This window comes from Mesoplodon bidens (assembly GCF_964165515.1).
Source record: "Mesoplodon bidens genome assembly, chromosome: 11".
Classification (NCBI taxonomy): Eukaryota; Metazoa; Chordata; class Mammalia; order Artiodactyla; family Ziphiidae; genus Mesoplodon; species Mesoplodon bidens.
The window spans coordinates 99396865-99412032 of record NC_138167.1 but is presented as its reverse complement, the minus strand read 5'-3'; the positions used below and the strand labels follow the sequence as shown (position 1 = coordinate 99412032).

The 15168-nt window shown below is 36.3% G+C and overlaps 1 protein-coding gene across 4 annotated transcripts in view; it reads right to left on the bottom strand.

Annotated features, from left to right (window-relative positions):
• Positions 1–15168, bottom strand: part of OSBPL8 (oxysterol binding protein like 8) — a 163496-nt gene that overhangs the window by 131148 nt on the left and 17180 nt on the right. For 2 of the 4 annotated variants that reach the window (XM_081249780.1, XM_081249781.1), the window contains one exon: positions 3891–3991. In XM_081249780.1, the coding sequence (XP_081105906.1) occupies positions 3891–3932 (42 nt within the window). In that variant the 5' untranslated portion in view covers positions 3933–3991. The other 2 variants (XM_081249783.1, XM_081249782.1) reach the window with 2 other exon arrangements.

The window sequence follows — 15168 nt, the reverse complement described above, 5'->3', positions numbered from 1 at the left end:
TAAAAAAATTTTATTCTCCTAAAAAGTCAGTTATATAATCAATTTTTAATACAACAAAAGATTTTGACCTCTAATAGGCCTCATAAAGTAGATTCCTCTGGTAACAGAAATAATTTATAAGATATTCAAAAGATACGACTTTCCTTAAGGTAAGGAACATATTCAATTTTTTTTTAATCTCAAGGTATATTTCACTTATTTAGTTTACCTCAACCTATCAATAAAAATTTGACCCCTACACTTAAAGGATTTCTTAGTGGTTAATTTCCAAAGTGATATGAGTTCTGGACTTTTACACAGTTTTTTAAGACATATATTATAAGACATATATTAAATGTACACTTGTGTTCTGAAGTATATAAGTACAGTATAAAAATTCAATTCATATTTTTCAGTATTTACTACCTAAGACAAAAAATACTACCACAAAAATAGAACTAAACACAACTGGAATAATAAATGAGCAAATGAATTTTTTTAAAAATAGAAAGCATAATCTCATATAAAAGAAGAAAACTGAATAAATGGACCTAAAGTCAATTGAGTCCAAGCTTCCACTACCTCACACCAAGACTACCATAGTAGTCTCTTAATTAATATCTTTCTCTCTCACTCCTCTAAATCACCTTATATCCTGCTTCCAGATTCATCTTGTCCACTTTTATAAAAATATTCAATGACATACCACTGTCTACAGAATCAAGTTCAAAATCCCTGGTCTGGCACTCAAAGCCTTCCCTAAGTTTGGTCTCTATCTGCCAAGTTGATCATTATTCTTGTAAACAACATTCCCTTCCGATCTACCTTCATCGATTTTTGTACTCATTTTCCCCTAAATAAACCCTGAACAATTAATTCCCTATTTAGCCTTGCCTCTTGCCATCCTCCCTTCTTAGAATGCTCTCCTTGCTCATTCTCAATCTTATGATCCCTATTACCTATGCTATTCAGAGTTTGTGTTCTCTTAAGAAAGCTTCTCTAACTACCCCAGTGTATAACAACCGTCCAATTGTCACAACTTGTATAACGATGCCTTGTTTATGTTCCTCATTTAACACTTAGTAAATGCTATGATTGCCTTATCTATCCATCCCTCTATGTAGTCTTCTCAAACATAAACATAATTCAGACACACCATACTGTGTATCTCTTAGCATCCCCTTCACTGGGCACAGCACTTTGCACAAAGACTGCATTCAGAAACAGCTTACTAATAAATTCTAAAAACTAGTGCCTGCAATCGGATTTTCTACAACACTGCCACCTCATACTGACATACTGCTTTCTATTCTCAAAGAACTTTCTGGTTTCACTAGATCATATTGTCCCTCTCAAGTAGGAAGGATGAGTATTCTTGCTTATATATTTTGTATTGAAGTAGAATATCTGCCTCAATATTTTAGGTAGCAAAAATGATATTCAGAGAAAGTGTAAAGCCAAAATTACCCAATAGTGTCGGGCTTTTTTTAATGTGTTTTATTGCTTCTCCTGCCTCTTAACTTTATCTTTTTGGAGAGAAGGCTGAATATTAATAATTATATTAACAATAACAATAGTGGCTTTTATTTATTGGATATTTACAATGTACACAGATGTGTAATAGGCATTTTATAGACATATTATCTCAAATAAAACTCAACAACTCTGGGAGGTAGATATTACTATTATCTTTATTTAATAGATGAGGAAAACTGGAAACCCTGAGAACTTAATTAATTATGCAGGTCATACGACTAAGTGACGGAGCTCAGATTTTAACACACAGCCAAATGTCTACGGAGCCCATGTTCTTAGCCACCTCTCCTAGATCTAAACAGTAACTAGCTTTTAGGCCATGCAGTTCAAAGGTGATATTTTATAAATAGATAACTCAAAGGTGGACCTCAAGATTAGTTTCAAATACAGAATATTTCAGTAGTTCAATTTTTGGTATTATTGTCTCTAAAATGAGCTACAATATTTCACAGAAGAAGCTTAATGAACAACAAGAAGAAAACCGCTCTCGCTGCTTTTTTTTTTTAACATCTTTATTGGAGTATAACTGCTTTACAATGGTGTGTTAGTTTCTGCTTTATAACAAAGTGAATCAGCTGTACGTACACATATATCCCCATATCCCCTCCCTCTTGCGTCTCCCTCCCACCCTCCCTATCCCACCCCTCTAGGTCATCGCAAAGCACCGGGCTGATCTCCCTGTGCTATGGTCTCGCTGCTTTTTAAATAACTTGCTCTAACCTTTCAATATCAACAGAATTTAGAATAAAAAATGATTAAAACTTTATCAATATAGATATTCTGATACACAATTTAATACTATCTACTTAGATATTTACTCTAAAATGTAACAATAAATTTTAAGCAACTCTATTCAGAAAGACAGATACATAGTCAACATGTTAGTAGCAAAGGACAGACCTCAGTTCCATCACTTACACTGTGAGCTTTTAGAGGAGATAATTAACCTCCCTAAGCCTATTTCCCTATCTTTAAAAGTGAGGATAAACAAACATCTACCTTTAATGGCTGTTGCGAGGACAGTCTGAAAAAGTATACACTTAGAAAACAGCAGTTGTTATTACTGGTATTTTTACTACCACCAAAAGATTTTAAATATTTTAGCTAAAAAAACTTAAGAAAGTCCATTAGCATTAAATAAGAAAATATTTATGGTAAAGTAAATATCATGTTCCAAGACAAGGCTTAATCTGAACTTTTTTCCTGAATATATAGTGAAAACAAAATAACCTACCATCGGTTTTCCATTTAAAATCGCCGTTACAATAACCTTCTTCATAAACCAATCTACATTCATGTCCATTTTATTCTCTATTAACAAGTTATCATTTTAAAGTTTAACTTTTCTTTGACCATTAAAGAAACAAGTTTGAACCAGAAATTCAAAACAGGTTGGGACCAAGTTAACACAAGTAAACAAAACTGCATTTTGCTATCAATCATTAGACTGATCCTACATTTCAGCCTGAACAAAGGACATTCACTAAATTAAAATTCACAAACACCTCAATTTAGTAGTGACTCTCAACTTCATAGCAGTATGAAAGACAGAAAAGTTGGCCTCTGCATTATTCCAATAATGTAAATTTGTCACATAATCTACCATCTAACAAATCATAGAGCTATCACCTGGCTACATTTTACCCACTGGCACCTTTACTTTAGGTAATACAAACACCCCTAATAATCTATAAATCAATATTTAATGGAATCTTTAAAAAAGGAGAATTGAAAATCAAATGATCCTAGAGCAAAATGTTTTCGTACAGTGACAAATCATCATTTAATCCACACCCTACTGGTGAATTTTTATTTTTTTTTAAACTTATTGAATAAGGTACACTTAACCAGTACCCCTACCTATTTGTTTTAATTTCAGAATACAATTCAATCACAATACAAGGCAACAATATTTATTAAATCCTTATACTTTTATATAAAGAATATATGTGGCAACTGCTCTTAATTCTGAATTATTTTTACTGTTTCATTCTATCTACATCTGCACATGATGTGAGATTTACAGGCATTTAATTTCCTTAACTGTTAACAACCTCTTGATTTCAGTAAGGCAAAACGTTTCTTGAGGAAAACAAACACAAATTATTACATCAGTATGTCTTACACTATATGGCTGGGAAAGCAAGGGAAAAGAGGTAGGAGATAAGGTAGAAATAGCAGAAAACTGGGTTATGCCTTAACAAGCTTTAAACTATCTGTAATTTTCATATCAACAGAGGAATTAAAGTATTATTTTAAAATACTTTTTTTAAAGTTTGTTTTAAATACATTTTAAAAATAAAATGATGGCTTACATCAAACACTTTCCAGCTGTAGATGATAGTACCTTATTATGCTGTATTTGAACCACTCACCAAAGTTCGGTCAGGTTCTCCATCTGCCAAACCAGCCTCCATAGTGAAAGAAGATAGGTTTACACTTCTCTTTCCATTAATATTTAGTCATCCTGTAAATCCTAGAAGAAGAAAATCATATGTATTAGCTCTGGTATAAAACTGTGATAAGTGGGAAATAAAGCATTCAGTATATAAGGAGAGAGAAATCATTTTAGGCTGAGGTTATTGGGAAATCCAATAATGGAAAAAAAAAGATTTTGCCATGCACCTTGAAGAATGGTAAAAGTTCAGCAAAAATGAAAGAAAATATTCCAAGTGAAGAGGAATAGGAAGAGCAAGGTTAAAGATATGAGACTGTTCAAAATGTGAAAAGATGATTGAATCTACTTATAACTAAGGAAATAAAATTAGATTTTTTTCATTATTACATTGGCAAAAACTAAAAAGTGTGCTACCATCCAATGTTGGTGAGAACATAGGAAAATAGATGTTCTCATGCACTTTTGTGATAAGAATATAAATCAGAACAATTGGGGAGAGGACAATTTAAAATATACATGCTTTAATCCAGCAATTGCAAGGCTAGGAATTATTCCACAAATATATTATACAAATGCACAAAGACATAAATAAACACATCCAACGAAGTAATAGGTGAGAAAAACTGGAACCAGCCTTAATGTCAATCATTAGGAGCTTGCTTAAATTATACTACATACATACAATTGAAGAGCACGCTGCAATTTTTAAAAATGACTTAATATCTGTATATACTAAACTAGAAAGAAGACCACAACACATTAGGTGGAAAAAACAAAATGACAGAACATAATATATAAAATACTCTTTTTGTTTCTGAATTTTTCATTTTTACAATGAACCATGTATTACTTTTATACTTCTTTTTATTTTGAAAAGTCTTAGAGGTAGGTCTTCATCACTTTCCTTTTGAGCTTTTTTTTTTTTTTTTTTTTCCCCCGGTACGCGGGCCTCTCACTGCTGTGGCCTCTCCCGTTGCAGAGCACAGGCTCCGGACGCACAGGCTCAGCGGCCATGGCTCACGGGCCCAGCCGCTCCGCGGCATGTGGGATCTTCCTGGACCGGGGCACGAACCTGCGTCCCCTGCATCGGCAGGCGGACTCTCAACCACTGCGCCACCAGGGAAGCCCTCTTTTGAGCTTTTAAACTAACAAAGCCTCCAAGATGAACTCCTATAGTAATTATATATATTCAGAAGTCTCTAATAATCTCTCTAATAATTCTTCCTTAAAACAGCTAACAAAATTAAAACCAAGAAATAGGTAGACTTCTAGTCATTTCCTGGAGTTCCAAATCATTTTCTTGTCTTTGCAAGTGTGAAAGGCTGCACTGAAATATAAATACAGGATGACCCATCCTGCCGATATGAGTCAGCCTCTTTCCCCAGCCAATCCTGTCATTGTCCAATGGGCTCATGAACAAAGTAGCCACCATGGTAGGGATGCAGGTTATGCATGGGTTCAGCAACATGGACCTCCACTCACCAAGACCAACCTGGCTACTGCCACTGCTGAGTGCCAAATCTGCCAGCAGCAGAGACCAACACTGAGTCCCCAGTATGACACTATTCCCTGAGGTCATCAGCCAGCTACCTGGTGACAGGTTGATTACACTGGACTGCTTCTATCATGGAAGAGGTAGTACTTTACTCTTACTGAAATAGATACTTAGTCTGTATACAGATTTGCCTTCCCTGCACAAAATGCTTCTGCCAAAACTACTATCCGTGGACTTACAGAATGCCTTCTCTATCCCTCCTATTGTTCTACAAAACACTGCTGCTGATCAAGGAACTCACTTCACAGCAAAAAAAAAAAAAAAAAAAATGTGGCAATGGGCTAGTGAATTCGCTAGTCTTACCATACCATCCTGAAACAGCTGGCTTGATAGAACAGTGGAATGGGCTTTTGAGGACTCAGTGAGAGCACCAGCCAGATGGCAATACCTTGGGCGAGGATCTCCAAAAGGCTGTATATGCTCTGAATGTCCGATATATGGTGCTGTTTCTTGCATAGCCAAGATTCACAGGTTAGGACTCAGAGGAAGGAAATGGAAGTGGCACCAACTGACTATTTATTGACCCACAAGCAAAAATTTTTGTTTACTTTTATTGAAGTATAGTTGATTTACAATGTTGTGTTAGTTTCTGGTGTACAGCAAAGTGATTCAGTTATACATATATATATATACATATTCTTTTCCCTTATGGTTTACTACAGGATACTGAATATAGTTCCCTGTGCTATACAGTAGGACCTTGTTGTTTATCTATGTTATATATAGTAGTTTGTATCTGCTAACTCCAAACTCCTAATTTATCCCTCTCCCACCCCCTTTTCCCTTTGGTAACTGTAAGTTTGTTTTCTATATCTGTGAGTCTGTTTCTGTTTCATAAATAAGTTCATTTGTGTCATATTTTAGATTCCACATATAGGTGTTTTCATAAAGTATTTGTCCTTCTTTTTCTGACTTACTTCACTTAATATGATAATTTCTAGGTCCATCCATGTTGCTGCAATGGCATTATTTCATATTTTTTTATGGCTAAGTAGTGTTCCATTGTGTATATATACCACATCTTCTTTACCCATTCATTTGTCAATGGACATTTAAGATTGTTTCCATGTCTTGGCTGTTGTAAATTGTAATTGGAGTTTTCTCTGGATATGTGCCCAGGAATGGGATTGCTGGATCATATAGCAACTCTATTTTTAGTTTTTTAAGGAACCTCCATGCTGTTTTCTATAGTGGCTGCACCAATTTACATTCCCATCAACTGTGCAGGAGGGTTCCCTTTTCTCCACACACTCTCCAGCATTTGTTATTTGTAGACTTTTAAATGATGGCCAGTCTGACCAGTGTGAAGTGGTACCTCATTGTATTTTTAATTTGCATTTCTCATACTTAGCAATGTTGAGCATCTTCTCATGTTCCTATTTGCCATCTGTATGCCTTCTTTGGAGAAACGTCTATTTATGTCTTCGGTCCATTTTTTGATTTGGTTGGTTTTTTGTTATTGAGTTGTCATGAGCTGTTTGTATATTTTGGAAAGTAAGCCCTTGTTGGGCACATTGTTCACAAATATTTTCTCCCAGTCCATATGTTGTCTTTTCATTTTGGTTATGGTTTCCTTTGCTATGCAAAAGCTTACAAGTTTGATTAGGTCTCGGTTGTTTATTTTTGCTTTTATTTCTATTGTCTTGGGAGAGTGACCTAAGAAAACACTGGTACAATTTATGTCAGAGAATGTTTTGCCTATGTTCTCTTCCGGGAGTTTTATGGTGTCACGTCTTACATTGAAGTCTTTAAGCTATTTTGAGTTTATTTTTGTGTATGGTGTGAGAATGTGTTCTAACCTCATTGATTTACATGCAGCTATCCAGCTTTCCCAACACCACTACAAGCAAAAATTTTTGTTTCCTGTCCCCACGACCTTATGCTTTGCTGGTCTAGAGGTCTTAGTTCCAAAGGGAGGAATGCTTCCATCAGGAGACACAACAGTGATTCCACTGAACTGGAAGTTAAGCCTGCCACCTGCCCACTTTAAGCTCCCCATGCCTCGGAATCAGTAGGCAAAGAAGGAACTTACTGTGCTGGCTTAGGTAATTGATTCTAATTACCAAGGGGAAATTGGACTACTATTCCACAATGGTGGTAAGAAAGAAAATGTCTGGTTATCAGAGATCCCTAAGAGCATCTCTTAGGACTACCATGCCTTATGATTATATTCAATGGAAAACTACAATAGCCCAACCAAGGCAGGACTACTACTGACTCAAACCCTTCAGAAACAAAAGTTTGGGTCACTCCACCAGGTAAAGAAAGAACTATGGCTATCTGAGGTGCTTGCTGAGGGCAAAGGGAATACAAAATGGGTAGTGGAAGAAGGCATTTATAAATACCAGCTACCACTACATGACCAGTTACAGAAATGAGAATTATAATTAGTTATGAGTACTTTTTCCTAATTTTGTTATGAATATGTTTCTGTGTATATGCATCAAATAACTGTTTTCTTCCCTCTCTTATCTCCTTGTCATATAACATAAGATACACTGACTTTACATTATAGTATTTAAGTACTGTTAAATATTTAAGTTATAGGATATCAAGGAGAGTGAACATCACCCAACAACTTTGCAGCCTGCCCTGCAATTTCAGGCTTGCCAGCCCCCACAATCACGGGAGCCAATTCCTTAAAATAAAGCCACTCTTTCTTCCCCTCTCTCTTTCTGTATACATGTATATCCTATTGGTTCTGTTTCTCTGGAGAACCCTGACGAATACAATATGTAAGTGTGCATTCATATCTTGTCCATATAAATATAGATATACTTATCTCATCGTTCATTCTCACTGCCCTCTGTGCTCTCCTTTGTATCCTCTGTATCACAAAAGCTAAAAGTATGAGAACTCCATTTTGCAAATATCTTTGCCCCTGGAATTTATGTGATTTACATTCAGCAAATGCAATGCATTTGCACAGTATTTGGAAGGCAGAAGAGAGACAGAAACAAGGCCATTTTTCTTCTGAATGCAGTAGACACCTGGACTTTAACAGACATGAGGTTTTACAGTAACCACCAAATGCTCCCCTGCCAGTTCCCTATGTTGGTACTACCAGGCAGCCATAATCAGCAGCAGCAGTGACTAATCTGAAAGCTTAGAACAGCCTTCCAGGCTCCATACCTCCAGCTTCTCCAAAACGTTTTAAGAATCTAATTCCCCTTTTGCTCTAAGTACCTACAGTGATGTGTTGTCCTCAATGAACCCGGCCTGACCAATTTTTTAAAAACTAAATATTTAAAATATATTGTACGGGCTTCCCTGGTGGCGCAGTGGTTGAGAGTCTGCCAGTGCAGGGGACACGGGTTCGTGCCCCAGTCCAGGAAGATCCCACATGCCGTGGAGCGGTTGGGCCCGTGAGCCATGGCCGCTGAGCCTGCGCATCTGGAGCCTGTGTTCCGCAACGGGAGAGGCCACAACAGTGAGAGGCCCGCGTACCGCAAAAAAAAAAACAAACATATAGATGTACCAATGGAATGTAGAATTGCTTACTGTCAATGATAGTGAGACAAAGGAAGAACCCCAACTGCTCATTACTTCCAGCCAGCTGAAAGTAGTTAACATCTTCCATAATACAAACAATATCTGCCCTGGAAAATACCAAGCACATAGCCCCTGCTATGGCAATATCTTTGAAAGCAGAAACTAACAAAAACAAATGAAAAACAAAAATCAACAACACATACACAACACAAGCAGTGAGGGCAAGGGAGTAAATTATGTAAGGATGGACTTCCCTGGTGGCACAGTGGTTAAGAATCCACCTGCTGCTCTATTTACAATAGCCAGGACATGGAGGCAACCTAAGTGTCTATCGACAGATGAGTGGATAAAGAAGATGTGGCACATATATACAATGGAATATTACTCAGCCATAAAAAGAAACAAAATTGAGTTATTTGTAGTGAGGTGATGAGTGGATGAGTGGATAAAGAAGATGTGGCACATATATACAATGGAATATTACTCAGCCATAAAAAGAAACAAAATTGAGTTATTTGTAGTGAGGTGGATGGACCTAGAGTCTGTCATACAGAGTGAAGTCAGAGAGAGAAAAACAAATACCGTATGCTAACACATATATATGGAATCTGAAAAAAAGACAAAAAGGTTCTGAAGAACCTCGGGGCAGGACAGGAATAAAGACACAGACGTAGAGAATGGACTTGAGGACATGAGGAGGGGGAAGGGTAAGCTGGGATGAAGTGAGAAAGTGGGATGGACATATATACACTACCAAATGTAAAATAGATAGCTAGTGGGAAGCAGCCGCATAGCACAGGGAGATCAGCTCGGTGCTTTGTGATCACCTAGAGAGGTGATCACCTAGATAGGGAGGATGGGAGGGAGACATAAGAGGGAGGAGACATGGGAATATATGTATATGTATAGCTGATTCACTTTGTTATAAAGCAGAGACTAACACAGCATTGTAAAGCAATTATACTCCAATAAAGGTGTTAAAAATAAATAAATAATAAAAGTGAAGATTAAAAAGAAAAAAAAAGAATACGCCTATCAGTGTCGGGGACATGGGTTTGAGCCCTGGTCTGGGAAGATCCCACATGCCAAGGAGCAACTAAGCCCACGCACCACAACTACTGAGCCTACGCTCTAGAGCCCGTGAGCCACAACTACCGAAGCCCGTGCACCTGGAGCCTGTGCTCCACAACAAGAGAAGCCACTGCAATAAGAAGCTCGTGCCCCACAGTGAAGAGTAGCCCCAGCTCACCACAACTAGAGAAAGACCACGTGCAGCAACAAAGACTCAATGCAGCCAAAAAAAAAAAAAAATTAGGCAAAGATTTTTTTTTTATTTTCAAAATGATGTTGGGTTGGGGGATTTATACTACCTCTAAAAATTACAAAAATAAAGTAAGAGTATGATATTGGAATACCACATATAAATCAATGGAACAGAATAAGAAGTCCAGAAATGGATCACATGTACATGTTCAATTACTTTTTTTTTTTTTTTTTTTTTGCGGTACGCGGGCCTCTCACTGTTGTGGCCTCTCCCGTTGCGGAGCACAGGTTCCGGACGCACAGGCTCAGCGGCCATGGCTCACGGGCCTAGCCGCTCCGCGGCATGTGGGATCTTCCCAGACCGGGGCACGAACCCATGTCCCCTGCATCAGCAGGCGGACTCTCAACCACTGCGCCACCAGGGAAGCCCCTCAATTACTTTTCAACAAAGGTGCTGAGAAAATCCAATGTTACATTAAACACAAAAATTAACTCAAAATGAAACAGAGACTTAAATATAGAAAACAACACTATAAAACTTCTAGAATAAAACACAAGAGAAAATCTTCACAACTTTGGGGTGGGCAAAAATTTCTTAGGAGACCTAAAGCACAAACCATGAAAGAAAAAACTGGTATGCTGAACTTCATAAAAATTAAAAGCTTCCCCTCTCCAAAAACAGTTAAGAAAATGAAAAGGCAAGGCACAGACTGGGAAAAAATATGCACAATACATATAACTGACAAAGAACTAAGATCCTGACTATATAAAAAAGTCTTAAAAGTCAGTAAGAAGAAGAAAACACCAATTTTTAAATACACAAAAAATTTTAATTTACCAAAAAAAGATACAATGACCAATAAACCTATGAAAAGGTGTTCAATACCACTGGTCACCAGTGAAATACAAATGAAATACTATAAGACACTACGACACAATAACTAGAATGGCTAAAAAATTTTAAACTGACAGTATAAGTGTTGATGAGGATGGAGGGCAACTGGAACGCTCATATATTGCTGGTGGGAATGCAAAATGGTACAGCCACTCCTAGACAGTTACAGAGGAAAAATGGAAATATGTCCACTCAACGACCTATACATGGATTTTTCATAGCAGCCTTATTTTTAATAGCCAAAATCTAGAAACAGGTCAAATTGTCTATCAACAGGTGAATGGTTAAACAAAGTTGTGTTATATTCCATTCTATAAAACTGAACACAATCTAGCAATAAAAAGAAACAATTTTAAAGACATGCTGAGCAGAAGAAGTCAGACGAGCATATATTCTGTGATTCCATTTATGTGAAATTCTAGAACAAACAAAAAATCTATAGTGGACAGAACCCAGATGAGTTATTGCCTGGGGGAGAGTGGGGAAGAAGAGACATTAGTGGGAGAGGGCAGAAGGGATTTGGGGGACTGATGAAAATGTGGTTGTTACATGGGTGTATACATTTGTCAAAACGCAGACTATATTCTTCAAATGGGTGTATTTTAGTCTATGTAAATTATACCTGAATTTTAAAAAAATTTAAGTGCTGTTGGTGAGTTAAATTGTAGAGAGCAGGAAAGGAAAGACTACAGAAAAAAAGAAAGGCAGAATGACATTGTAAAAAGCTATATTTTTAAAAATCACAAAAAACATTCAAATTATGGCATAGCTAAAACTAGGAATATAACAGGGAATTTATTTAATTTCACCTGTAAAATGGGAATAACTATACCTGGTACATCACAGAAACACAGCTCAGAATAGTTGAAACTATATCTACCCATGTTAAGTGTTAAGGTGAAACCAAGAAAATAAGTGATAGTTACATGGAGTAAAGAGTCTCTAGACGAAATAATTTTAGATGCCAGTTTTCAAAGCAGAAAAGGAAGTGGATGAAAGGATGCAGGTGGAGGGAATGGTAATGTGCAAAAGAATGGAGGCGGAAAGGAGCAAGTCGCATGTAGGAGATGGCAAAATTAGCATGCCTGTGGCAGCAAGTCCATATACGGGAGTAACAAAAAAACCAGGGTAATCTTCCCATCTGACGCAAATATTCATTTAAATTTTACAGTAGGACCCAGAATAGAAACTTCATGCACTTGATGCTATGATACAAATAAATATATTCAACTATTTAAAATAGGATAAAAAAGACAAGTTCTTTCAGTTGAGAAAATATGAATACTTACAATCATCAGATTCATTCTCTTGGAGGTTAGCCATAGTACTTCCTCCAAAGAAAAAGTAATTATTAAAATGTAATTATAGCTAAGCAACATATGGACTTGCTGTGTAGCTGTCATTGTGCTCCTGAAATTATGAAAGCCTTCACATTTTTCAGACTCTGAACTCTGTAAGTGACTGTTATTTTGGAAAACAATACAAACAAATCTCCCCAAAGAACTATCAACTACAAGAATTATCTCACGACATACTACTTAAAAGGTATCAGAATGCTATAATTATACTTTAAGAGGCCTAATGTGACCAAGATTAAGATTCTTGGGTATTTATAATTTTGAAGTATTTTTACATGTATACATTTTAAAGTGTTTAACAAAAGAATGCAGGGTTTGCATTCTTATGGCATTTAAACTAAAGTATTTATTAAGATTTTACATATGTGGCAGAATAATTCCTTTCTATATTTTATATACACATTAAAGTATTTTTTCAGTGCTTTGTATCTGGAAAGACACAGCCAAAATAGTAATAATTTGAGCTAATTTAGTTGCCAGAATGAGAGAAACGTTCAGATATGCTGAATGAGAATGAGATGCACAATGAGAAATGTAATATTAAAGGGCAACAGTGCTGACCTTTAAACAAAGTAGCAGCAGTGTAGCTATGGTGAGGACAACAAAGCTACAGGATTGAATCAACTGAAGTCTCTTACTGAGAAAGGATGTTATATAGTGACAGTCAGCTAACAAACAAGGTTTTATCTGCTCCACTTACATCAGAGCAATATCCAGTTAGAGGCCTTGGCCCAGAGTAGAACATATAGAGAATAAAGAATGACCTTATCTACCTTTGCTTTCTTGAGCCCATATGTTATACATCAAAGTAATAGCTGAAGTATCTATGAAGACATAAAAAAATTATTGGTATGTTATATCATTCAGAATCACAAATGCTTTTTTCCTTAAAAGTTACTTTTTATGATAATAGTATTTTATACTATAAAATACTTTTCAAAGCATTTCCTATATGTACACTAAAAAAGGAGGTTCCTATTTTAAGAAATATAAATTAGAAAACAAAGTTTTTAATAATAAGATTAACAATAAAATATAATTAAAATCCACACTGTTTTTTGTTTGTGTTTATTTATTTATTTATTTATTTTTTTGTGGGGGGGGTATATGCCCAGTAGTGGGATTGCTGGACCATATGGTCATTCTATTTTTAGTTTTTTTTGTTTGTGTTTATTATTGAAAAGCAGATTCTGGGAGGCTGACACTGTTAAAGATTGTTTATTGTTTTTAAAATGAGGATTGTGAAGCTTTTTATTTTTTTTTAACATCTTAGAGTGTAATTGCTTTACAATGTTGTGTTAGTTTCTGCTGTATAACAAAGTGAATCAGCTATATGTATACATATATCCCCATATCCCCTCCCTCTTGCATCTCCCTCCCACCCTCCCTATCCCACCCTTCTAGGTCATCACAAAGCACTGAGCTGATCTCCCTGTGCTATGTGGCTGCTTCCCACTAGCCATCTAGTTTACGTTTGGTAGTGTATATAGGTCCATGCCACTCTCTCACTTCGTCCCAGCTTACCCTTCCCAGCCCCGTGTCCTCAAGTCCATTCTCTACATCGGCATCTTTATTCCTGTCCTGCCCCTAGGTTCTTCAGAACCATTTCTTTTTTAGATTCCATATATATGTGTTAGCATACGGTATTTGTTTTTCTCTTTCTGACTTACTTCACTTTGTCTGACAGACTGTAGGTCCATCCACCTCACCACAAATAGCTCAATTTCATGTGAAACTTTTAAAATCAAACACCTTCAACATAATTAAAGGTATGACAGGAAACGTGAGAGCAGTCCTTTTAAGTATAGTTCAAAGGCTTTATCACTGTAAATAAACTTATTTTACTTAGAGGTGGGAAATCTGCCCATGGTGCATCTGCATTACTCAGATTAAAGCTACGAGGAAGTGGTTCAAAATTTAAAGGAATAAGAAAGTCTCTTATGAGAAGCCCTAAGAGCTACTATTGGATAAGTGGAGGGGAAAAAAGTTATCCTGAATCTCTTGCTTAGAGTGTGAAGTATATTTGGGGCTATCCACATTAGAACCATACCACCCAGCAGCCAGGTATATAGAAAAAAGAATACATGTATCAATAAAAATAAACTAAAGCTCTCCCTGGGCAAGCCACTGTTGGAGTCATTCGTTTTTCTCAATTATTCTTCTTTATACTTATTTGTGTCTCTACCTTAATAAAATCCTATTTGGAAAAATATAGCTAAATTTTTTAAAAGAGTTTAAGCACAAAAATCAAATGAAAAGGGCAGAGAAGTTCAAAATCTATAAAGGTGACAAGAAAATATTAGAAAAATACAAGCTGAAGATTAGGAATAAGAAGAGAGGCCCTAAAAGTTTAATGGACAAAGAACACCATGGATTAAAAAAGATGAAAACAATTTAAAAAAATAATGAAAAGGAAATAAAATCAGCAACCTGAGACATTGAAAGCAGGGAAATAAAAACCATCTTTTAATCAACATAATATTAATAATAAGAACAGAGCAATGCTAATTCAAAAGCCGAACACCTTCACTCAGAGATTCTTCAGACTAAGACTGCTTTGCCTTCTCAAGTTTTTTGTGAAAATTTTACTTAGCAAATAATTGCAAAGTAGAAAGCTAAAGAACAGAAAGCACAGCTCCTGGCCTCATACCAATGGCTCCTATCCCTAGTGCCCTGGCTTTTCTAAGCCACT